Source organism: Diadema setosum, chromosome 14 (assembly GCF_964275005.1).
Source record: "Diadema setosum chromosome 14, eeDiaSeto1, whole genome shotgun sequence".
NCBI lineage: Eukaryota > Metazoa > Echinodermata > Echinoidea > Diadematoida > Diadematidae > Diadema > Diadema setosum.
The window spans coordinates 9,202,085-9,228,883 of record NC_092698.1 but is presented as its reverse complement, the minus strand read 5'-3'; the positions used below and the strand labels follow the sequence as shown (position 1 = coordinate 9,228,883).

Here is a 26,799-nt window from a genome sequence, read left to right as displayed (position 1 = left end):
ATTATCAGGAAATGAAAAATTCTCCATCTAGCATGCTTAAAAATATGCTCTTCATCAATGTTCCTGATTATCAGCTGAATATATGAACATTTCTCCTCAAATGCTTCATTCATGAATCATTAAATTTTGTTTTTGTTCTTCATGTTTAAATTGTGGCTGTGTTTGTCTCCTTCAGACCCCGCCCCTCCCCGACCACCCAGCCCTGGACAGGATGACTTCCGAGACGGGTAAGGGCTGAAAGCAAGCTAGGGAGACTTGACGTTTGATATCCTCCAGCAGTGTGAAGTGTTACTTAATTAATCATGTTTTTAGTTTGTTTATTTGTTTATTTGTTTAACAATTGTTTGTTTTTTGTCATCTGATAACTGAGCTAGTGTAAATACAAAGAAAAGCATGTAAGAATCACACACTGTCAGGACCCATGCCAAAAAACCAACACACAGCTAGCTTGTCATTGCAGTTTACTGGTCATCGATCAAAGATTTCTATGTTTCTTGTCTCTTCTGTCATTTATTGAAAAAAAAAAAGGTACCCAATTTGGTAAAAGTAAATAGTATGAGAGCATCTGGCTTTTTGAAGGCTAGACAAGGTGTTTGCAAATTGTCTACTGTTTACAAAGTGTTGCCATGGTAATTGTATTTCATTGTGGTTTCTTCACTGGTTGAAGGTTTAAAATTAGATTAGGCCAGAGGTGTGTTAAGTGATTTTTCTCATATATAATTAATGGTAGCCACAACTTTACAAATAATATACAGGGCAGTCATGGCAGTGTAGCATATTGATATAAAATTTATGATACGATAACCATTATGCATGTAGATGCCAATCAATCAGTATGTTTCCTACAAGATTCTAAAATCTCTGAAGGCCTCCTGTTTAACCTGCCAGATTCCTTTAGGCAGCTGGTTTAGGAGCATAATTTATGTTTGAAGAATAGCATGGTGGTAGTAAATCTGCGGTAATCATTCTACTTGTAGCAGATAACGTGGATGCAAATTTAACATCAAGAGATGATTATGGCAGTCTATAAAAGTGGTGATGCACAATCTTTATTCTCTGTGTATTGGTGAATGGTTGCAAAGAATACAGTGGTAGCAAAGAATACAGTAGTAGCACATTGTGGTGATTTGTATAAAACAAAAACAAAAATAGGTGACTTGTTTTGTCTTGCAGTGCCCCAGTGGACCCCGAAGGAGACCCACACATGGTCGCCTTCAACAAGGGGGGCAGCGTCGGGATCAAGCTGATCGGAGGTAACGAGGTTGGGATCTACGTGGCTGGTATCAAGCCAGGGAGCCCCGCAGAGCGATCTGGCATCGCCATCGCCGATAGGATTACATGTGTAAGTGGACGGTGTGATGACCACAGGGCATTGTATGGTCGACCAGCTATTCCAAATCACTACTGTCTTTTAGGGGGGTCTTTTTTGAAGTGCTTATTACAGAGCTAGTAAGAGTTTTATGTATATTTATTGTTTTTGTTGTTGTTGCCTGGCTTAATGTGTCTGATGAATGTCATGAATTAAATATCAGCATTTGCCTGGGGCTAACCACAAAAGCGTGTTTGTGTAATAAAACCAAAATCGAATTGAATTGAATTGAATTGAGCTGAACTGAATTGAATTGAATTGAATTGAACTGAACTGAACTGAACTGAACTGAACTGAACTGAACTGAACTGAACTGAACTGAACTGAACTGAATTGAATTGAATTGAACTGAAACCCAGTTTTATGTTTCCAGCATTTGTCTAATATATTTAACTGTGCTTGTGTTGAATGGACTATGCAGGGCTAGAGGTTAGCAAATTGTGAAAACAAAAAGTCTGTGTCACTCTCTTTTCAGTCCCATGTTTTCTTTCCTTCTTTTTGTATACCATGGTATAAGTGTCTTGTTTTGTTATCTCATCCAATTGTGATGATAATGGTTTTCTTTTCTTTCTTTTTTTTTTCTTCATATTGCTTTCCATACTCCAGGTGAATGAGGAGATCCCCCTGCAGGGCTTGACCAAAGAAGAGGTGGCTCTCCTCCTCCTCACCCTCCCAGACTACATCAAGCTGGAGGTCAGACACAGCCGAGCAGGTCAGTGGCTTTGAGAGTATTGGTGGAGTATGGCAAGCCAGATGTGATCAACCTCTTTGTGAATCGTTGTCCTTAAATAGACATTGGGTTCTCATTTGTCTTATCCAAGACAATACCAGGCAGTGACATCATTGCACTGCCTGAATGGTTTTGTTGGTATCGTGCTTATGTGATCTTAATAAAAGAGATATTCCTCTCATAGAAATGAGCTTTCACTCTGAAGTTTATTGTCTGAAGTCAATGAAGTCAGTTTATCAAAAGGGACAGATTAATTCTTTTTTTTTTTTCAGATTTTCATAAAAATCAGTGAAGCCACTAGACAATACTTAAAAGAGGCTGATGTTACAGGGGAGGTTGTAGTCGTGACTGAGTCACTTTGTTTAGTATCATTTGATGTGATGGAATGGTGTATTTTCATTGGTGTACTCTTCTTATTGTTCCATACTGCAGCTTTCAGAACTGTGATGGAGACTGGTAGAGGAGACAAGTTCTACATCAAGTAATGTTCTCTATTTTCGTCTTTTACATTGTGTGTGTAGGAAAAAATGATTCCCAGTATGATTATTGGTGACATGACACACACACAAAGAAAAATGTTTAACATTTCAGTAAAGAGATATTCTGTAATAAGTTTTTCTGGCTTTGATGAATAGTCAGTAGCAAATGGAGTCAAAGAGGTGCAATAAAATGACATCACTGTGTACCAATCATTGATGGAATCAAATTAATGGAATATTCCGTTCCAAGAAAAAGCAGAAAAGTAATTACTGAAGACAATTGCTGAAAGCAAGTTGGCAGCTGTTATAGCTTTTTCATCCATTCTTTCAGTGTTTGGTCACATTACAGCCACCATGGCCTGATAAGTTTCCCAAGTAGTGCTACTTCTTAAAGCAGTTGCACTTTATTATTTCAGCCATATGAAGTGTAGGTTGTTCCTCTTGGCGTAATCAACCAATTAGAATTAGGTGATTGAATAAAAAGTATAGTCATGAAAACAGACCAGGAAAGAGAGTTCTTAACAATTGTCAGGTGGAGCAGTTATTTGATGTCTGGATATGTGACTTGTGTCAGAAAGTCAGAGCAAAACAAACCATTAAAAAGCATATTTCTGAACTTTTTGTTATATTCTTTCTTGATTTTGCACAGAGCTCATTTCAGCTACAATCCTGCAGTAGGAGAGGAGTTGCGATTCAACCGTGGGACGGTATTCCGGACGGTGGACACATTCCCAGAGGGCGCCATGGGCTACTGGTACGCCATCAAGCTGGACAGGAACAACGTAGCCACGGAGAGGGGACTTATCCCTAACAACAGCAGGTGAGATTGGACACAGCCATAGCAAGTTTTTTTTTCAAGAGTTTTAGCCTGCATAGTCTGAAATACTGTAAAAGCTGTTATTTTCATGAAGGTATAATTTTAGTGAATTTCGCGAATCACTCTTGGGCCACGATTTTAACAACACGCGAAAATATTGCCACCTGATGCACTAGCACAGTGAACAGACAAGCATTAGAGCACTTTCAATAGCCTCGATGTCAAATTGTAAAAACGGCATCTTGCAAAAATGTATGTGATCTCCTCATTCACAAAAATTGTAATCAGTCCACAGATTAGGACACCTTTACTCTAAACATTTGCTTGTATGTGCGAAAACAACTAATGAAATTGTCTATAACCATTTCATTTGAGTTTTGAGCTGTCAATGTACACTAAACAGAAAGGGTAATTCAAAGACATAGAATGTTCATTCAAAAATATGCACATTTACCAGCTGCTGCAAAAGTTGAAAGTGTTTTAAAGTATTTCAAGATATAGTTTTCTATCATGCACTGTCAAAGAATTCTGAAGTTATCCCTGTAAGTCCTCTGCATGGTTTGACTTATTTTCGGGTAATGCTGTCTTTTCCATAGAGCTACACAGAGTAACATGGCCCAGCAGTCAGTGGAAACAGTGCGCCTCCACAACCAGAGCGGCAGCCGCGGTGAATTCTTCAAGAGGAGGGGCATCCGGGCGAGTGGCAGGCGGGGCAAGAACGCCGCTGTCAGGATCGAAATCGAGGACGAGTACGACGAGATCGTCTTCGGTGAGTCGCGTCGGCCGAACCTGTTATATCTCTCTTGCTCATTTCAAATTTCATTGTCTAGCTATTCCTGTAACAGTGATTGTGAAGTTCTGTGAGGTCATGCTTCGCTATGTACTCAGCTTCACTTTCACAAGAGCACCTGCAGGATAATTGCAAAGAAACTCCAATTATATGCTTTAGATTTAAATTTCCTTTAGCTTTAGATTTCCAATAATAAATTATATCCATTTCTGGTCAGTTCTCCTCTGTTTACATTTGTTACATACTCAAAAAGCTGCATCACTTTGGTGATCCTTGCATTTATCCCCAAGTTGAATTGTCCTTCGGGTTTATGCCAGGTTCAAGTGCGTGCGTGTGTGTCACTCACAAAGCGCACTGCTATAGCTGCTGACCATCCGAGCATTGAGAATTTAGGGTTTCTGGGAGGAACACTGAACTAGGGCTTTCTAGAGCTCAGTCGGTAGAGCACCGGCTAGCAATCCGGAGGTCTCAGGTTCGAATCCCGATAGAATCCCATTTTCTTTACTCAACTTTCCAATAATACTTTAGATTTAAAGGCGAACTAATGTTTGTGGTCGTTATGGTTGGTTGTTCCTGTTTGTAGAGCCCTTTTGTAGAGCAGTGGCAATGCTGAAAAGGCTACCCTGGGTTAATAGGACCTTATTATTGTTATATTATCATAAGTATGTAATTTTGGTTGTTGTTCTTCTTGCTGTTCTTGAAGCTCTCAAACACAAAAGAGTAGGAATGGTAATATTCAGGATGTGGAATCAAGGTTTTCTCATACTACCATTTAACTTCTTTTTCTCTGTCTCATTCTGTAGGAGGGCCCACCATCAAGTTCCCTGCATATGAGAGAGTGATGCTTGGAACAGGTAAGAACAGACTTAATCAAAAGTGAGTTATATATCTATTAAGCTATGGCTTCCTTCCCCAGTTTCTATGTAGATAAGTTCTGCGTAATCTTTAGCACTTTTCAGATACTGGAACCATTATACATGATAAATAATAGTATTGATTTAAATTGAACATAAATACATACTGTATGACATCATAAAGTTAATTGAATTGTTATACTGAAGAGCAGTGATAAATCTCCTTGTAATGAAGTGCTTTTGTGACTCAGAAAATTTTATTTTTGCTTGATTACCTTTTTTTTCATCTTTTAATCTTACACCCTGATCAATAGATGATCGTAACAAGATGATTGTAATATCCAACATAAGTCAATGATTAGCCATGTGTATAACTAAAGTTCAAATCAGTGGCAGCTTTTCTAACAATGTACTCTCATTTTTCTTTCACTCTATGGTCTTAAGGTGATCCACCATGTATGGAATTGTGATTAGTGGTTCTTTGTGTTGTCAACTTTTTTCTAAACTTCTTTTCCTTCTCTTGTCACATGACCAGTGGGCTTCATGCGACCTGTGGTCATCTTCGGGCCGATGGCAGACATTGCTAGGGACAAGCTACTGGAGGTGTTACCCGACAAATTTGAGAGTCCGCGTAAGTTCACATTTCAACTTTCGGTAGCCTGAGTTTACATTTACATCATCAATCAAAGACATTCCGTATCTCATTTGCCATTCTGTGTGCTGGTCTTATTGTACAATGAGGGTTTGGTTTGGGAAGCAGGCTTTGTGTCAGTGACAACTGATGAAGAGTAACGTTTTTCAGGTTTTGAAAAGCTGAAGCACAGAAACCATTTTAACCTGTTGAAGACGAGTCCCAAGAATACTCAGGCAGCTGTCTATGGGAAATATGTGTTATAGCAAAATCAGTTCATCCTCAGTGGGCTAGATGGAGTAGAGCTATGCATCTACATTTGCATTGTTTATGATTCCATTGTGGCAGGATATGTCAAGATATTATAGTGAGCAATTCATTAAATTGTTGTATGTGTATATATATTGTGGATCTTTGTGTTTAATGAGAGGTATGCTGAATATTGGATACAGAGATTTATGTTGAAATTTGTGTCCCATAATCTGAAGATTAAATTACTTTTTTAAGCTGGTTTGCTTTAGAAGTAGGTAATTCAGACCTTTTCTCAGAATAATAATTCTGGAAGCTTCTTTATGATGGAAGGGGAAACACTAATGTAGATTTCCAGTGAATGTTAATATTCAGATGCCAAATATTCCAATCAGAGAGTATATTCTTGAGTGACATGGTGTTCATTTCTTTTCCAAACATTCTAAGGTGTATTTCCATAAGATTTTATGCATGATGTTGAGAGACAGTATTCTTCATCCATGCAAAATTTTCTGACTTTATGAAAGGGACATACGACAGAAGGGGGAAATTATTTTGCTGGTCTATTTCTCACAGTGACGGAGCACACATTTGACAGAACGCCAGGGGAGCAGCTAAAGATCAACCCACAGGGATCAGTCAAGCTTGGGTCTATCAAAGATATTATGGACAAGGTAAGGTGTTGAACCTGTTTGACTCTAGAGGGCAGTGCTCTAGTCTAAACCTTGTCATTCATTGGGTCTTGCTTGCATACAATTTGGATGACTGGGCTTGAGATGCTCCTTGAAACTAATATTAGACATGCCATATATGTGCTTTCAGTACCATTTTCAATTAAAAGCTGTCTTTTCCAGCATCAGAAAGTGGGATAAAGCCAGCATATTGGGGTATTTGTTGTTTTTCCAGTAATCACATGAAGATATATCTCATGGCACATTAAAGTTCTCAAGGTTTTAATATGACATAGGAATCTAGGGCACTTTGGTGTTTATGCAGTATGTAGGAAATGCAGCATAATTTTTATGCGTTAGCCATGAAGTGTCGCTAGAAGCATTGTGTTTGTTTTGTACTTTGTTAATTTACTATATCCTACATCACAAGTCATGTGAATGTTTGTGAACTCACTAAATTCTGTGAATAGCATTATTTGTTGTCAGTTTTTTTCTCAGTTGTATAAAAGATAGATTTTCTACTTTTTTTTGATGCTGTTGAAGAATATAAATTGATGATAACAGAGGGTGAACATGCCTTTTCTCTATCTTGCCCCCCCCCCCCTTGTTTTGCTGCTTCTTCCCAACACAGAACAAGCACTGTTTGCTGGATGTGACCCCTCATGCTGTGGAGCAGCTAAACCTGATGCAGTACTACCCCATCGTCATCTTCTTGAACGCCGACTCACGCTCCCTCATCAAGGAGATCCGCGGCCAGTATCTGAGCCCGGAGCAGAACAAGGGCTCAAAGAAGCTCTACAAGACCAGCGTCACGCTGAAGAAGGCCTTTGCTCACATCTTCACAGGTGAGTTGATTCTCCCTGACGTGCTCCCACTCCTGTCCCTGCTAGCTGTTATCTCTCTATATAATGCATCATGTGTTACCCCGTTGTACCATAGTACCCCGGGGTACCACGTTGTGTAGCCCCACCTCACGTCCACTCAAGGACTGCCACAGAGAAATGCATTCACTGTGTGTGCGTGTACATAGTCATTCCCATGCCACTGCATGTTATACTATGCATGCATGATACACTGTGCTAGCAATAGTGTGTGCTGCAGTGCAGTGCAGTGCAGTGGCTAGCGCGCGCTAGCTCCGGCACCAAAATAATTTCCCACTTTTTGGCAACCCAGGGTACAACCTTTTTTGAAAAAAAAAGTAATAATTCAACAAAATGGCTGATTTTTATTTGGTACCCCAGGATATCATTTATGTCATCATATCGTCTGTTGAGAATGAGAAGGGCGTTAAGTGGTCTTGAACACTGGGTTTTGAGGCAACTTAACGCCCTTATCATTCTCAACCGACAATATATATATATCTCCCTCCCCCTCCCCTCTCTCTCTTTCTCCCATCTCTTGAGCAGTGACACTTGTTGCAGTATATGGCCACGTCATGACCCAAATATTGACATATCACTGTCTCTCTCTTTCACTGTATCTTCCCTGTGCAGCCATGATCCCGCTGACGACGGATGACCAGTGGTTCCAGAACGTGAAGGATGCCATCAGGCTACAGCAGAGGAGAGAGATCTGGATGGCAGAGGCCAAGGTAGAGTGCACAGAATCTTAGTCTCACTCCCGCAATTCTGTGTCCCCTTCAAGTCTGGCAATGTTACCATTGCAGCAAACAAAAATGAGTGTCATGGAAATCATTTAACCACATTGTAACCACAAATGTGCTATGTGGATAGAGTGAATGCAGCAATATTAGTTGAACACATGAGTAAAAGCTTGAGGAAGATCTGACAATCTGTTGAAAAATTATGAATTTAAATTATGAATTTACCATTGGTATCGCTATCACTGCATGAGAATACTACAACATTTGTAACATCACATACACTTCCTTCTCACTCTTGTCCTCTCTGTCTGTCTGTCTGTCTGTCTGTTTCTGTCTCTGTCTTTATTTGTACCTGTCTCTCATTCTATTTCCATCTCATTTGAACCAATCCTAGTTTGAAGATGAGCAGCTGGATGACAGCAGCCTACCGGTGGTGGGACCAGTCATCCTCCCAGAGGGGTACGACACAGACGCCGAGAGCATCATCCCGGAGTCGCGGGCCGACAGCACCATTGACTCAGACCAGGAGACCCAGCAAATGTCACCTACGCCCACCACATCCAGCGCCCCGGAGTCCTCCTTCAGCTTCCCACCGGAGCAGGAGGTCAAGGATGTGAGTTTGGTCTCTCGGTACTCGCACTCGCAGGGATGCCTGTCCATGTTTTGTTTATTTAAAGACACAGTAGCATGGGGACACCATGGAGTGGGAAGGCTGGCCTGGTTTGGATATTATTTAAGAATCCCGATACGAATTGTGTACAGCTTTAAAGTTCACACTCAGGCAAAGAATCTTGAGTGGAGTCAACTGCCACCAATGAGCTTACGCCTCAATGTCCTCATCATTTGTTGACACGTGGGTGCGGGTTCTACTTTTAGTTTTCCATGGCCCTGGTGGGCAGCGAATTCAATTGTACCATCCATATTTCCACATGCTACTGGGATGTTCAGTTGAGTAAGATATTTATCAGTTGACTGAGATTGAGAGAAAATAATCAGTTACACAGATTGGTGAAAGTTAATCAGGTCAAGGAGTGACGAAAGTTAGGGAATTTCTTATGTTATTACAGAGCAGTGCAGAGCAGTGCTAGGGTCAGGAATGTTAGACAAAGAAGATAAAAGAATGGTGTTAATGCCTTCAAACTCTCACATCAGTGTGTACATACAGATGATATAAACTTGCATCAATGTTCAATCAACCTTGTTTCTCCAAGGAAAAGGGTAAACAAAAAAGAAAATGATATGTCAATGTTATGCCTGCATATTATTGACAGGTTATTCTGAATGTACATACTTCATGAATCTTTAAAACCACCTGTGAATTCCTTCTTTTTTTTTAATCTGCAGCCCCTTCCTAAGACAGATCCTCCTCCGAAGCGATACTCTTCCGACGAGGACGAACCGCCCTCCAGTTTTGACCGCCGGCGCAAGTCCAGATCACGCAGCAAAAAGAGCAAGGAGAGCATCTGGTCCTCGCTCCGCCGCAGCATGTCACGCTCCAGGTCGCGGTCGCGGGATCGCAGGAAGGAGGCCAAGGAGTTGGAGGAGGAGGAGCAGGAGGAAGAGAGGCGAGACCAGGAAAGACGGGAGAGAGAAGAACGAGAGGAGAGGGAAGAGCGAGAGAGGGAGCGGGAGATGGAGAGGGAGAGGGAGAGGGAGAGGGAAGAAAGAGAACGAGAGATGGAACGTGCAAGGAGAGAGGAGGAAGAGAGAAACCGGCAGAATACCCTGGAGAGGGAACGGATGGAGGCGTCGTATGAACCGGAAGAGCGTCCCTCGAGGAAGGATCGGGATCGTCGTCGGGACGATGCCAAAGCCATTGCGGAGGAGGCCCTCAATGCGAGGAGCAGGTCAAAGGGCACGGAGGACCTTACGAACCTGAGCAATCTCGCGGATGAGTTGAACAACTTTGAATTAGGAATGGACATGAACGGACACGCAGAGCCAGAGCCCATCACGGCCCAGGCAGAAATCACCGTTAAATCTGCACCACCGCCCAGACCCTCACCTCCGGCCACCCCAGAGGAGCCTGCCGACACCAAACCCATCCAGCCAGTCGTCTCCTTAGTGCAGCACTCTGCTCCCATCGAGACGAATCTGGATGATGTGACTCCATCTTACCCTGCCTATGAGTCGATTCCACCAAGGCCAGTCCCCAAGGTAGCCCCCAAGGTAGCCCCCAAGGTAGCCCCCAAAAAGTCTGTCATGGAGACTACATTTGGACCTGAGGATGATGACAGCCCAGTTCAAGAAAGTGGTAAGTCCAGCTTTCATTCATTGCATTGAATTTTGTAGTAAGGTTGCTGTGGCTTAAATAGGAGTTTGGGCCCTAGAAGCTGGTTGTAAAGAGTTTCAGAAGCATTAATCCTCGAGACTACTTTTCTATAGGAGAGGTTAACAATGCCTTGAAGCTTTGCAACAATTAATGATAATCAGGTATTGTCGTGTACATGTATATGTTTCTAAATCTATCAACCCTTGTAAGTATTGAAAAGATGTGTCAAATTTGCGAATTTTGGCTTTTGTATTCACTCTTTTAAGGACGTCGTCCAATGGAAACATCACTGGACACAGCACAACCAAGTTGGGAGATACCTGACTTCAAGCCGGTGACGAAAGCACCTCCACCGCGGCCACCCCAACCTGAAGAGGATGTTCCTCTATCAAAGCCAGACTACCCTCCTCCCAAGCCAGACTACCCTCCTCCCAAGCCTGACTTCCCTCCCCCTAAGCCTGACTACGCACCACCGAAGCCTGTTGAACCACTTTACACGCAGGTGCAGAAGAAGCCCAGTCCCCGGGGGAGCCCCCTGACGTGGGACCAGCCAGTCAAGACGGAGAGCCCCAAACCAGCAAGGCGCTACGATACTTCGACGCCAGAGACGGGCAGCCCCCGATGGCCACGGAAGGCAGAGCCCGAGACGCAGACCGTGAAGGTCACGTCAGCATTCGTTAACCCCGAGGTCAAGAAGGTTGACCTGGGAGGCGACAAGTCCGAGGATGAGTTGTCAACGGATGCCTACCGCAAGCAGCTGGCTAATGTGGCAAAGCATTACGCCCGCAGCGAGAGTCCCCGGGGCTGGCAGGCAGGAGCAAACCGGAACAAGCCTGAGTTAAGACACGTCCAGGCGCCGAAGGCAACAGGACAGACAGGAAATGCATACTTGGACAGTAAGAAGGCGAGGGAGAACTTCTTCATGGGCGAGACAGCGGCACCGAAGGCAAGTAGCTCGCCCTACGACAGGAACTCCTACCAGGCCCATCGAGACAGGAGCAAGAAGCGATCGCAATCTCCTGGGAGGCTGTACCAGGAGAAGACTGGCATCTACCCACCTCAGAACAGCTTTGCACCGAAACCCACTCCATTCAAAGCAATCCCCATTGAGTGAGTATTCCATTTAATACCCTCCTTCCTTTCATGCACAGTTTAGGCATTCAGAGTATACTGGCCAATTTTGTGTTACCTTGGAAGAAGGAGAGTTTCTTCCTCTCTAGGAATTTCTTGAGACTTATCAATCTGGCAGCTTCCAAAATGCCATGTACGTGCCAAATAGATCTGTCAACCGTTTATATCACACATATTGACCAATCTGTAGAAATGTCCATAGGGAATGGGCATCCTGTAGCTGACTTTCCACCAGAAAGAGGTGAAGGGTAGGAAAATATCTTTGATTGTTGCTGATTGAAAATTTTTTTGGCAGATTAGGATCAGCAGGCAGCTATGTTTTCAGGATTTTTTGTGTGAGATTCTGTTCATACATGCCAACCTTCACATCCTTGAGGAAAAGGATCATCGCATATTCAGTGCATGAAAACTGTCCATGAAGTCTAGGAAACGGTGCACTACATTCTTGATAATAACCAAAAAATCCATGTTCTCTTTAGTCACATAACATATTCACATTCAGAACAGATATAATATCTGTATTAAAAAGCACACTCATGTTGTTATATACGTCTGTATGTGAACACATTTGATTTTTAGCTCACCTGAGCCAAAGGCTCAAGTGAGCTATTGCGATCGCCCTTCGTCCGTCGTCCGTCGTGCGTCGTCCGTCGTGCGTAAACTTTTAAATTTTTATCTTCTTCTTGAAAACCCCAAGACCGATTTTCATCAAACTTGGCAGGTAGCATCCCTAGGGGGTTAGGAACTCAATTTGTTAAAATGGGCACCATGCCCCACCCAGGGGGCCCCCAGGGGGGCCCAAACCCCCCAAAATTAAGGAATCTGTAAAAATCTTCTTCTCTAGAACCAGAAGTGATAGAGCTAAGTTAATACTATGAGTTAGTACATTGATGACTGTAGTTTCAAGTTTGTTCATGGCAGAATCAGGGGTGCCCCCCTTGGGACCCAGGGGAGGGGGGTGGGGAGGGGTCCTAATGGGGCCTAAATTATACATTTTCATCTTCTCCTTGAGAACCCCATGACCAATTTTCACCAAACTTGGCAGGTAGCATCCCTAGGGGGTTAGGATCTCAATTTGTTAAAATGGGCACCATGCCCCACCCAGGGGCCCCAGGGGGGGCCAAACCCCCCAAAATGAAGGAATCTTTAAAAATCTTCTCTAGAACCAGGAGTGATAGAGCTAAGATAATACTATGAGTGAGTACATTAATGACTGTAGTTTCAAGTTTGTTCATAGCAAATCCAGGGGTGCCCCTCTTGGGGGTGGGGGGGGGGGGGGGTTGGGAAGGTCCAAATGGGGGCCTGAATTGTACATTTTCATCTTCTTCCTGAAAACCTCGTGATGGATTTTCGTCAAACTTGGCAGGTAGCATCCGTAGGGGATCAGGATCTCAATTTATCAAAATGGGCACCATGCCTCACCCAGAGGGCCCCAGGGGGCCCCCAATCCCCCCAAATTAAGGAATCTTTAAAAATTTCAGCCCTTATTGTACATTTTCATCTTCTACTTGAGAAGCCTGGTCAAATTTTAGTAGAGCTGTGAATAATTTAGATTAGTGACTGCGTGAAAGGTGAACTTGCGATACTCAGGTGAGCGCTAGACCCGCGGGTCTCTTGTCTTTATTAAGATGATATTTTTAGTTTTAATCAGATAGGAATGTTGGCGATTTCAATATGAGTTAAGATTTGGAGGTTCTTTTGTAACCTTGCCGGTTGTGTTTCAAGATCCAAAGCCAAGATATTCATCAGACAATGTCATTACAGAAAGAAGGCTGCATGATTATGTGAACAATTAATTGAGTCTTGCACAATCAACGAACCCTAAAGATTATATGTAAAATGTGTAACAGGATTACTCACATTTGCCATGAAACATTGCTACAAAAGGTGAGTAGAGCTGTTGATAGATGGTAAGAAAAAAATAAAATTTTTGCACAGCTTTGTCAATTCGCCGATTTTCCCGTGAATCTTTCAGCGAGGCTGCCCTGAATGCTGACGAGGGGCAGGAGGTGGTGGACACGGTCAGGGGAACATTTGACCACAATGGCGGGGTGCTCAACTCCCCATCAACAGGGGTCAGCATCCACATCCCGAAGGGAGCGATCCCGGAGGGCATCCAGCAGGAGCTCTACTTCAAGGTCTGCCGAGACAACAGCATGCTGCCCCCGCTGGACAAGAACAAGGGTAATGATGCTAGATTCTAATTTCTTATTGTGCCTCATGTACAGATGTGGCACCCTTGAATATGTTTTATTTTGTTTTTTTTCTATGGAAGAAGAACAATTACCACTAATTATGATTCTCACTAGCATGCAACTTTGAAAGTAGAATGATATAAACCTTTCTGAAATGATTCATTTTACATCAATTTAGGAACTGTCATCAGTAAAAGTAGGGCAAAACACATCACCATCTTTTTTTCATGAGGAAAATATAATGTGTAATTTCTCATGTCACGTGAGAAGATGACATGCCAGCTGATTTGTTGCAGAAATTTCTGGCTAAATAGCAGAGCTAGAATAAGTTGATGTGTTGATACATTGTGTTTGATAGCTACAACCATGTCCGTATGTGCATATTTCTGTGCATGATGTTTATAATGCAAACCATCTCCATGTAGTTTGATAGCCACAGACAGTAGTGCCAAGAGAATTGCAAAATGATGTGATTTTGTGAAAGAAGTAGAGATTTTATGTTTGTTCACAATTGGAATTACAGTATATTACTTACCTCCTTTTCAAATTTCCAGTCTTCAGTGTTCTTCATTTTCAGTTTTCTAGTTTGATTTTGTTAGGTATGAACATGAAACTGCTGTTTCAGATTGACGATTTGTGCAATGAATATGATATCTTATGCATGTCTCACTGGATTTTAACTTCAACTTCAATTTTGTTAATTCCATTCTCGACCAGGGGCCTGAAAGTGAGCATTACAAATCACATGCATACACCATGGGATGGTTACTGTAATGCCATATATTTAGCCGGTCTAAATTTTCGTGAATCGGGACTTCCAGACGATTTCGAGAGTGGTTAAATTCGCAATAGTGGAAGTACTGTACTGAACAGAAAAATGTGAATGTGTGCATCACGTTCATATTGGGATCAGAGTCATTATTTTCGCGTGTCTTTATTTTTGCGAATAGCACCTGACTCGCGAAATTTGCGAAAATAAAAACCCCACGAAATATTTGGCATATACAGTATACAGTTTAAATGATTCAAAAGTGCCAATATCTAGAAATGTATGTTTGGCAACTGTATTGGCGACCAGCCACATATACACGAGTGAGTGTTTAAACCATCTAACCTCTAATCTGTGTAGGTGAGACACTGCTGAGCCCTCTGGTGATGTGTGGACCCCACGGCCTCAAGTTTCTGAAGCCGGTGGAGTTGAAGCTTCCCCACACAGCATCCAACACTCAGGACGGCTGGTCCTTCAACCTCAAATCCAGCGATGCTGCCCAAGGTATGACAGAAGATAGAGAAGATTGCCGTACCCTTCCAATAATATTGATTCTATAACATGGAATGGAAGAATATCAGTTATATTTAAACTGACAAAGAACTATTTGCTAGTTAAAAGGATGACTCTGGACCCAAAAAACTTCATTTAAAAAAGAAAAAGAAAGAAAAACAAATGGAAAAAAATAGCACAAGCACAACAATGAACATTTTGCAGACCTCCCAACCATTCTGAATTTGGAGGAAAGAATCTGAGTTTTGATTATTCCCAGCTCTTTTTTCAATAGGAGATTCCTTTTTTTCTTGATAATTTCACTGCACACTCCTGTGGGAACTGCTCTTTCTTTCCTACTTTTGAGCCAAATCATCTTAATTTTTTTCAGTCAGAAAGGTTGGGAGGTCTGATTTTGTCAAAATCAGATTAGAAATAAAGGAAGTTATGACATTTCAAAGATATGCTGATATTAGCAGAATAGTTCTGAAACGTTTAATATGAATGTACAACTATACTGTAAGTGAGCTGATGATGTCATCACCTCACAATTTTCCACTGTACACTAAAAAACAAACAAACAAACAAACAAAAAATTCTCATTCATTCATCCATCACCAGGGGAACCAGCCAAGTGGAAGAATGTCAACATCCCTGGACTGGAAGGCACCAAGGCTAAGCCCATCACCAAGACAGTCTCCGTCATGGTGGACCACTTTTAGACCAAAGTATGCCGCCGCCGGATCCTAGTCAGCCAGACCACAGTACACTCTGTCCATATTAAAGACAAAGAAGAACAAAAAGGAAAAACAATCCGAAACTGACCGCCAAGTATGCTCTTTGAAAATCGATGTGTAAGAATAACCAATGACCCTGTTGCCCCGTGTATATTTTCCCCTCTCACTATAATTATATATACGTATATATGTATATCTCACTTTGAGAAACAGACCTTCCATCCAGTAATTTTCTCAAAGAAGAAAAAAAGATGAAGTACTTGACAGGATTGATAATGAATTTATCATCTTGACACTACCAGTAAATCGTTACCAAAGTTTTCTTATGAATGCATACTGAGAATGTTGCAAGATGAGATGGTACAGGTGTACGGAGTACAATATGGTGTGTGTGTGTCTTCTGTAGTAGTGCTGGTCGAAACTGTGTTCAGTCTTTGAAATTGAGCAGGAGTTTTAGCGCATCTCTGTTGTATGCAGGATAAAGTACTAACACTGTATTCCCAGAATTGGTATTCTATATCTCTATTCATTCCATTGTACGTCGTCGCCCAGTGTGGCTAAAGTACTTTAGATTGATTTTCTAGATTGGTATTGCCCACAGTGGCGCTGAGCTTGACCTATCCTTTGTTTCAAAATTTGATTCTTGTTGTCATTTACGTAAAACTAGCCTTACTACTATTTTTAGCTTGAAAAGATAAACATAACTCTAACCATGTGAATTGGCCAAATTTGTACATACCCATATTGATTGTACTGCTGTAGTTCTGTTCTTCCAGACCGTTGGTTAAAGTAGAAGTGTTGTCTCATTAGATTAGGAAGAATTGCACTCTTCCAAGTTATGTGTGGATTCCTTCTGTCATATTTCACACTGAATATGACATATGATACTTCATGTGTGCCCAGATGTAATAGCCTTGATATGCAATTGTTAATGGTTAAGTACCTGCATTAGGGATTTGATTATCATTGCAAAAATAGATATTAATGTATTTTTGTATTTTGATCACACGAAAATGATTAGCAGTGCCTTTTATAATTTCTGTTTTGTGGGAAAATTATGAAGTTATATAATTAAGGAATCAGAAGACTGTATATAATGCATCACTAAACTCCATTTGTAATTAAACTGGAGTGCAGTGTAAGAGATATAACGGTAACATTCGCATGAGGAGTTGCGTGGAAGGGAAGGGAGAGAGTTCTGATGGGAGAGAGATTTAGGCATATCTGAGGCATATTTTGTAAATATTGATGTAAGATTTCAAATCAGGAAAAAATTGCGTACACTTTTGCTAATCTTTTAGCCCAAATCAAGTATTATTAGTATCGTGTCATTTGTAGCTTGGTAAATTAATATGATGTCGCTCTCTTTGTATTGATTGAGATGTTTTTGTTTTTTATTATTTGTTTCTTATCACGAACATTGAACAACACAAAGGAGATGTGAATCCTACCTCGTAATCTAATGGTCACCCAATCAATCACATGATTTGATTTATTAGCACCTTTGTATTCGTAAATGGAACGTGATCACATAGTCAGCCAGCTTTGATTCTAACTTTAACAACATAACAGAAAAATCAAGCTTGTGTACAGCGTATGCCTCAAGTGGTCAGAGTGCGCAGATAAAAAAAAAAAAACACCCCAAAAACACAACTGCAAGTCTGTTTCTGAATTGATTTTTTTATCCTGTTTATTAGCAGATATCATTGTCGTTTTTCATCATATTCGCCTCACAACGTAGAGTAACACAAGATGTATGTGTTGTCTTATAACAAGCCAAATTTCAAGCGTGCCTGTTTGTCGTGTATATCTTCACAATTTCTTTTAACAGTTGAGAATTGAAGTGTCACTTTTTTTTTCTACTTGTCTTTAATATTCTTCTTTGAACTTTATCAACAAATGTCAGCATTTTTCTAATCATAAACTCAATCTATGTGATTCTGAGAGCACTGTGGAAGATAAATCATGTCAAATGTCATGTTTTAATTTACAGAAATATGTTGTAAGTTCATCATAACATGGTCTTGTTTTGTTTTGTAGTCATTCTAGATGCAGCTGTATGAATTCTTCATATCATATTTTTCTGCAGTTCAGAAGATGTAAGCTGAGTACATCTAGAGTCACGTCTGATGAGAAAGCTTGGATTGATTTTTATCTGATGATGGAGCCACAAAAGTGTAGCAAAAAGTCGGCTTACCATCAGACATACGACGAGAGACATGTTTTGTCCCTAGCTTTCGTTTCATCCAATATTTTCTTCAATTCGCAGTTTTCTATTTTATACTGCACTTGTATTCATGAGAGACAAAGGTTGTGTATTCATTTTCGTCACATTTTAATGATATGCTTGCATTCATGTATTAATTAGACTTGTATTCAAAGAGATGAAAATAGAGCATTTGTACTATTCCTGTGTAATCATTCATTCTGTTTTTTGCTGCTTTATATCAGAACGTGAAGTATAGACAATAATGCATATAAAAAAATTTGTACTAGCGTTATCACTCTACGGGTGTTGGGCTATTGATCATGTAATTTAAGGGATTTTCTGTCATCTTGTCATGAAATAAATTTCCTACCAATTGAAGTCTTGCCTGTTTCTTGGTGCCTTCTGTCTTAATACATTGAAGCACATTCAATTTAAAGGGACTGTACAGTACTGGTTGAGGTGAGGATTCAGTTTGTAACATTTTGCGAGATATTTAGAAACCACTCTATGAAATGATACAATTCTAAGGGGAATCAAAAGTTTATTTGATGAACATTGGTTTTGAAATGACTGAGATATCTAAAAACAAGGTAAAACAAAAAGATCCTAATAAAAGTTGTGGCCTGTCAATTTTATTAGGATCACATTTTTTGATATCTCAGCTATTTCAAGGCCAATTATCATCAAATAAACGTTGAATCCTTCTTTAAATTACATGCTCTTTCATATTTCATAAGAAGTCTCTCGTTATCTTACCCAAAAATGTTATAAACCTGAATCCTCACCCCAACCAGTACTGTACAATCCCTTTAAATATGTCATGTATAGGTAGACACGTTCTGGGCTCAAAATTAAGGTTGGCCCATGGCCACTAAAAGTTGATGTTGGGCAACCAAATTTCCAAATAAGCTATCTTTTGGTGGCCCAATCGGCCAAGTAACATTCAAAATGGTTTGTAACAACATGTATGTTTCCTTTTATTTTGGGCCAATGAAATTTTTGTTTGGGCCATCAAAATCTGAAACTTCATGGTATCCCTGGCCTGAACGGGCCACCTGAGAAAAAAAAAGTTAGTGTTGAGCCCTGCATATTTCATTACCCCAAGAGCATTGGATTTGAGCGAAAGCAGTGAATATATTGTGATGTGAGCGAAAGCAGTGAAAATTGTGTGATATGCACTTGAAAGCGCAAGTGGTAACTTGGTGTGAGCAGACTTAACATCACACGGTACCTTATGACAAACTGCATACATTTGTACATGTACTACGATTCCAGGAAAAAAACAACAAACAAAAACACCCATTTTGTCTTTCTTTTTTTCACAAGTAAATTAACAAAATACTGTACAATCAATGTCGCCTAAGTCGAATCCAAAGGGACTAGAGAATATCCTTTGACGTGCATGAATTTGACTTGTAATACCGGTACATAATTACACATTTCCACCCATCTAGGGGAAAAAAAAAAAATGTCCCAGTTTTTCAACTTGTGGGAGTTGACTTGTAGGTGAGGTTGACTGTACGAGATAGAATGTATAAAATTGCTTACTCCCATTGACTTTTCAATACCACATTTACACTGTACTAGAGACTGATATGGCTGAGAGACTTAATGAAAATGGAGCGGTCTGTTAAATGCTACGTGAGCATCCGCCACTCTTCTATGTTTTATGCCACGTACATGTACCATGCCCTATACCCCCCCCCCCCCCCCCCCATCCTAAAACAAATGCATGTGACCTTTCTTTACCTCTAAGAAGAGCAAAGTATAAAAAGCAAGTGGCCAGTATGTGTGACTGATTAATAGAAACCCTGCGTCGGTTTTTTGAGCAATAACTTCAAATCCTTTTAACCTCCATAATAGGCCAACTTACCACAAGCCAGCAGTCGGCAAAAGTAGGTCCCAGATGCAATAATTTTCCACCCCCCCATGGAATCAGTTTCAGTTTCTTTCACACTCCCATAAAACAGACCAAAACAATGCAATGCATCTCAGTGCTGTTACACTACGTAAAACAAACAAAAAAAAAAAAAACAAGATTCCAATACAAAGGCAGTACCAGTACCCTATGTCACTTTTGCATGTGATGGTGATTTTGCAGCCAAGAAGAGAACCTTGATATTCATTCAGAATTGTAAAAATGGATACCATGTACACTGTGCTTGTATTATGGCTACTCCCAGATTGGTAATTGAACTGTCAAAGGAAAACTTTTGTATGATTGCATCAATTATGTGGACCTTGTACATGTCAAATAACACATAGTCCTGATGATTCATCATATCCATGGGGTACCCCCCCCCCCCAAAAAAAAAAGGAGAGAGAGAGTGAGAGAGAGGGAGAGATTTTATATTTCATCACTTTATTGATATACAAATCGAACAAAGGAATATATAAATACAAAACATAAAAGGCCAGGACATAACTGGATGAACAGAATAAGCAGGGCATATACATATATCACACAATGTTACAGAAGATTTACGAACATAAATACACATAACTTTGACAGAATCCTACTCATATTCAAAGTGTGAAAAAATATTGTATAAGCAGGCAAAAGGATAAGAAATGAGACCAGAAAGATTAGGAGTAGAGAAAATGGAGACATAGAAAGAAAAAAAGGAGAAAAGTAAAATAGCATGAAGAAGAAGACGAAGAAGAAGAAGAAAACTTGGCCAAGTGTAGTACATACATGATACACTTTTCTCTTGACGGCATTTAACATACCTATTAAATTTTAACAAACATTTGCATTATTTTGTATTCCAGTGAGTCCAATATAATAAAGTGGGGCGATTCCACATACATAAGTTATTCACAATGAGACACGGTCAATCATTCCGCGCACATTAACATAACAATAACAATAAATTACATAAATTATTAATATCACATGAGACAACTCAGCCCCGGAGAACCGGAAAAACCCTGGAAAGGCCCAGACCCGGATGGGGACGCACCATTATTATAAACCTTTAATTTATATTCATATACATTATATTCATATTCATATACATTATATTCATATTCATATTCATATTCATATTCATATACTTATAAAGAAAAAGAAAAAGAAAAGGGCTACTGATCGGAGGAACAGGTCCCCACATTGGCCACAGCGGCAGCACCACACAATGCAGCTTGGTGTTCACCTCTCATCCCCATGGAGTCTGTGAGAAACTTTTTCACGAAATGCAGTAGCCCAACACTGTCTGTTGGTGACACTACACACAAACGACATGGCCCTTATCAAGGGTTGCTCTATGGCCTGTAAATGCGTGTCACAGAGCACACATTGAACAGCACACATTGTTTGATCAGTGCATATTTGATCAGTGTTGACTTTGTGAGCAAACATGTTATTTGAACCTGCAGGAATTCGGCCTCTACTTTATATGCCGTAGATCCTATGTAAACCATGTAACTTTATACGGATGCTTTGATACGGCCTCAGTATGTACAACTAGTCTCGAATAAAGTGACTACACACCTCTATGACCAGCTTCTTGTAATAATATGTGACCCTGCATCACAAAACCAACAAAAAGTCGCCCGACATGGACTTTCAGTTAAGGGCAGATTCTGAAAGAGCAGACTCGAAGCTTTAAAATGATGTATAACTCAATTCAGATGAACTCCCCTAACCTATCTACAGTGTAAATACTGGAAAGAAAGCACACACTCTCGAAAAGTGTGAACGGAGAAAAGAGGTTCTGAAGTACAGAGTCTGTTCAAGCGCTTAATATCTATCAAGCCGTGCTAGTTGTGCGATGAAAGGGACAGAACACAGGATGTAAACCATCGGAGCAACAATGAAGGGATTATCAGATTAAGCTGAAATTGAACATGCTTCGTTAACAAATTCTGTCCATGATTAATGCCAGCTTTCAAAGCAGTAGCATTATCCTTTCAAAAATTAATTGACTTGAAATTGAAGTGTGCTAGGAATTTCACAAAATGAAAAGGGCCTCTAAAACATACATGATCATTCTACTTTCCCCAAAAAAGGGTTGTAGAAAAACTGCTGAAAATACACTTTCTTATTCATGTTATGATCCCAAATTAAAGTATAATGCAGAAGAAGAATAGTTCTTTCAGAAAATATGAAAAACTCAAGATTGACTTGGTTGACCCATTTCACCTTTTTTGAGCCCTCATGTAAAATAAAGGGGTGTGACTTTTTGTTTGAGGTGCACGGTCACATATAGTGACCATAATATGTCTTTTTATCTACTAACAAATAAGCCCTCAATACACACTACACACACACATATGCACACACATACTATCAAACATATTAGAAGTTAAAGAAGCTTTCCACATGTATAAGGTTGTTAACTCTCATGTGCCACATGCCTGACTCAGTCGATGGCGTGCCAACTTTGCATATTCTGCTCAAATGCAAAAACCTGCCCATTCCTGTCACACGTAACTTGCATTTTATGTGGTGATTGACCATCAGCCGGTGTTCCTTACTGGATTTGCAAGTAAATTTCTAGTTTCTCTCAGTGCTTTGTGTGCAAACATTATGCCACTACAATAATGAAGCTACTGGTCTTTTGAAAGAAAAATAATCATACATAGTGTAGATTTGTCATGCAATTTACAGCAAATCAAAGCTAGGCATTTTCTCTACAACTTTGCTCATTACATGTTGAGGGTAACAAAAATCTATTTTAGTTACATACAGAATGTCTTCCAAAAGCAGGACTACCTTGCTGTCTCAGAATAATGTGGCATACAGGGAGTTTACACCATGGCACATAAAGAGTTAAAAAGGGTTCCTCACACCAAACGGTACAAAAAGCTTGACCTCAAGTACAGTAATTACATCTTGAGCTACAGCTGTATGTATTCATTTCCAAAACCGACCTTTACCCCAACAGATATTGACTTATTTCAGATGCATATTGACATAAGCCACGGTATTTATTGCACCTATGCAACGACTGGTAGCGTACACAGCTCCGTATGTGTCCAAAAAGATCCACTGTGTAATCCTGGATTGGTCTGCATCCAAAAGTTTTTACGCTTACTCATGCATACACACAGAGACACACAAGACAGACACACACATACACACACACTCACACCTGCAGGACATTCACACACTTTCCATCTCAAATCGTTTGTAGCACAGAAAAGATTACACATGGAAGTACACACAAGTTGTTTGCTGTGCTTTTTGATTGATAAAATCATGACAAAAGAGCTATGTTTACATATATACAAGGGCAAATATTCATAATAAAAGAGTGTATGAAATGATATTCCAGTCTGTAATATTTGAATGCATGATGTCATACTTACATGAAATGTACACTGCTTATTCTTTCCCACGGTCATTACAAATTCAGGCAATGGTAATTAAGACTTTCTCCCTTGACACAGAATTCTCACTGATCACAAAAATTATGAGCACATGGCTCAAAATATTGCAGCACAGTGGGTAAAGGGCCATCACAAGATTTCCAGTGGGGATAGAGAAGATATGGTCGATTGAAAACCAATGATTACACATGATAAATTCCTCTGTAGTGCAACAATATTCACAACCATCTATGATAGTGTATAAATCGAGTATCAAACTTGACATTTTCACATTTTAACACACAAACCACCTCCCTCCCCTGTGATATATATCAAATAAACAAACAATTATTTCTCTCACAAAATTTATCAACTTAATCACACAAGAAAATACAACAATATGTTGGCACTAGCAAGCTGTTGCTGTTGTGACTGACAGAGCATTACTATAATAGCATTTGGAAAGGAGGTTGGTGACTGATTGTCTGATACATAAATGAAAGACGATATGCTTATTTTGCCAAATTTGTGCAAATAATGACGATAATCCCTACTGGCTGACTACCAAATCTGTGAGGAAATAATAAATCCCTGTGAATCAATGACAGAGCGGACAATTCAAAGCTTGTCAAAATCTACAAAACACAAAACTGTTCAGAATTCGAAAGGAGTGTGCTGCTACCATAGCATCAGCTAACGAACAAGATAATTATTCACTATAGAAAGGGAAATCAATCTTGTTAACAAAGATGTGCCTCATATTTCATTTGACCATTTACGCAACTTGCGCCAAAACAAGAGAAAAATGGCAAAAACAGGGCTACATGGCTTCATTTTGATTGATACCTTCATCAACTCAATGGTTCTCTACAAACAAATCTTTCTTCCCTAGCATTACCACTTTACATGCTTGTTTGATTAATAAGTCATCTAATACTAGAGGAGAAATTATATGAAAATAAGTATTGTACCTCGTCTGGCAAATTTCATTTGGTGTAACTTATTTCAAAGCCACTAAACACTATTTAGACAATTCATGTGTCAGGTTCAGTGCATGTTACATAATAGATCTATTCATCCCCTTGGAATAGCTTCATAACTCATTGAAAAACAAATATTATGTCTGCATGTTTGACATACATGTACAACTATAACTGAGACCAATCAGACTTTTGCGTGATGATGAAGAACACTCGCGGAAAACAAATATGAATTGCCACAGACCTGGATATTTGTCAAGTAACGGGAAGCAGACCCACAAAAAGCACTTGAACTGTGTAGTAAAATATTCTTTGTACAGAGATAATAGAAGAATGATGATAAAATACAGATTTTGTGTCCTATGTACAGGCTATATTACATAATCTTGCAAAAAGAGAAACACAAATTTACATAAGTGAGAAAAGAGCTGGGCACAGAGTCTGACAAATAATTCAGACAGATATAGACTTTCCAGCTTCTATAAGTATTTTCCTCTTTTTCCCTGCCCTCCCTCTCTGTAGTTACATATATGTATCTCCACAAATGAATGTCTGAAGCTCAACACACTTAGAGGAGGAAAATTATATTCTTCACGCATCAGATGCATTACAATTAAAAACACATAACATACAATTTTGCTGTTTTATCCACTCGCATCCATGGCACTCATCAGAATGATGCTAGAGCGAGAATTAAAAAAAAAATAAAATAAAATCAGTATGACAAGTCTCTCTGAAACATTGATCCATCAAAGCATGTTAGTGCAAGGGGCTCACTCGCCTCATGGTTCAATGTTTAAAGTTCCTTGCTTGCTTATGATTTACCATATTTTGAAATAAACAAAGTAATTTCACATGTCCCACAAGTTTGTGATAACGAGAGTCCAATGCATTCACATAAATGGTATGAAACTATGTCGCCTACATGGGCAGTGTGTGTTCGTTAAAGATACGACTCTACATTGATGTGCATACCAACATACTAGTATACAGCGTACTAACATTGAACCATCAAATGTTCAAACTTGCCAGAGAATCAAGATCAATGAAGTCAGTAAGAGCATGTCACGCTAAAAGTGAGTTCCTACTTACATTTCTACTGATAGGATTCTTTGTATAAAAGTCTGTTGTGTCACTGTGAAACAACACATTAGAGACAAAAGGTCCGACCATTACAACCATCAGTTTGTTTCACTTCAAATGAAATACCTCCTGCATTGGTGTTCACTGGACTTGGGTTGAACGAATGCAGAGAAATCTCCTACACACATCAACAACTACTCATGACCAAAAGCTATCATCATGCCCGTCACTGCATTTCTTTAAATGTCTTTTTTTTTTTTTTTTTCATTTCAATGCTTCAAAGAACAAAGGGTGAAAATACTTCAGGAAAAGAAGCTAAATTGTGACTTTTTATTTTGACATACAATTATGGGTAAATTTAGGCACTAGATCAGTTAGTGTTCTTTCTGCCGGCTGGATTCAGTGTTCAGGTACACACCACAAAACATGTTTTTATTTCATGCCCATGCTGACTCACCTAATAAAGCTACTTGCCTGTACATTTACCACTTCTCCTCAGGTGGCAAAGACATTACAAGTTGTGTGCTCATACTTACATGACTCTCTGTTGTTACTGCAAACATTAAACATTTCTTCATCCTTGACCTTGAAGCAAATGTTGGGGTTAGGCAGAAACAGGCGTAGGACATGCCAGATGTGATTATCGGTGGTCTTATTAATTGTGATGATTAATTGTGATCATCAGCTGTCCGAGTAAGGACTGACATGCATTTCTATTTTCAAATCAGTTTCTGCTAGGTCTTGTGACTTCTGTTTTAGTGAAAAAACAAACAAACAAAAAAAAACAAAACAAAAGAACAACAATGCCAAACAAACACCAAAGAAAAACAGAAGGAAACTGGACAGGTTCGACATCAGATGTGACTCTGCCCTCGAATGCTATGTTCTAACAAACAACTCACTTCCACTCGTCTGTGTTTTCATTTCTTTCCATAATCTTCTCCTCCGCTAACCTAATGGCTGATGATGGACAGCTTTCTAGACTGCTTCACTTGTAGCATTGAGCCCCCTGACCTTTGGTACAGAAATCGCTTCATGGAGGAGATTTTATATCTCGATTCATCCCATGACCATGTTTGAATGGATTTACATTGTAATTGATAATTCTTAAGAAATCTCACAAAATTTGAACTGCAGATATTGGCCTCTTACTCTTGCTCTCTTAAAATTGTCAAGGCCAGATGGATTTCCAAAATGACACAATTACACTTTATGCACGCCCTGACTTCAAGTTAATAACTGTTTGTTTTTTCGTTTCAAGTTGTCATAAAACCTGGCAAACTGGACTTACTGACAACTTTTGACCTGTGCATGTGCTGAAATGAAACATCGGTTCTATCCACACATCATGTGGAACTTGAGTATGAATGGCTCAACGACCATACAAACTTGTTGATGTGGATATCAGCCACATCACACAAGGGG

General features: G+C 39.9%; 1 protein-coding gene across 1 annotated transcript in view; it reads left to right on the top strand.

Annotated features, from left to right (window-relative positions):
- LOC140237908 (tight junction protein 1-like) overlaps nucleotides 1-18,376 on the top strand; it is a 30,680-nt gene extending 12,304 nt beyond the window's left edge. The window contains exons 8-25 of the mRNA XM_072317836.1: nucleotides 176-227; nucleotides 1,174-1,342; nucleotides 1,976-2,081; nucleotides 2,532-2,580; nucleotides 3,228-3,398; nucleotides 3,992-4,164; nucleotides 4,989-5,039; nucleotides 5,575-5,670; nucleotides 6,496-6,593; nucleotides 7,222-7,435; nucleotides 8,084-8,181; nucleotides 8,588-8,806; nucleotides 9,538-9,785; nucleotides 9,882-10,447; nucleotides 10,732-11,575; nucleotides 13,572-13,780; nucleotides 14,921-15,064; nucleotides 15,674-18,376. Of these exons, the coding sequence (XP_072173937.1) occupies nucleotides 176-227; nucleotides 1,174-1,342; nucleotides 1,976-2,081; nucleotides 2,532-2,580; nucleotides 3,228-3,398; nucleotides 3,992-4,164; nucleotides 4,989-5,039; nucleotides 5,575-5,670; nucleotides 6,496-6,593; nucleotides 7,222-7,435; nucleotides 8,084-8,181; nucleotides 8,588-8,806; nucleotides 9,538-9,785; nucleotides 9,882-10,447; nucleotides 10,732-11,575; nucleotides 13,572-13,780; nucleotides 14,921-15,064; nucleotides 15,674-15,774 (3,608 nt within the window). The 3' untranslated portion in view covers nucleotides 15,775-18,376. The remainder of the gene's footprint in view (nucleotides 1-175; nucleotides 228-1,173; nucleotides 1,343-1,975; nucleotides 2,082-2,531; nucleotides 2,581-3,227; nucleotides 3,399-3,991; nucleotides 4,165-4,988; nucleotides 5,040-5,574; nucleotides 5,671-6,495; nucleotides 6,594-7,221; nucleotides 7,436-8,083; nucleotides 8,182-8,587; nucleotides 8,807-9,537; nucleotides 9,786-9,881; nucleotides 10,448-10,731; nucleotides 11,576-13,571; nucleotides 13,781-14,920; nucleotides 15,065-15,673) is intronic.
- Nucleotides 18,377-26,799: the final 8,423 nt, after the last annotated feature.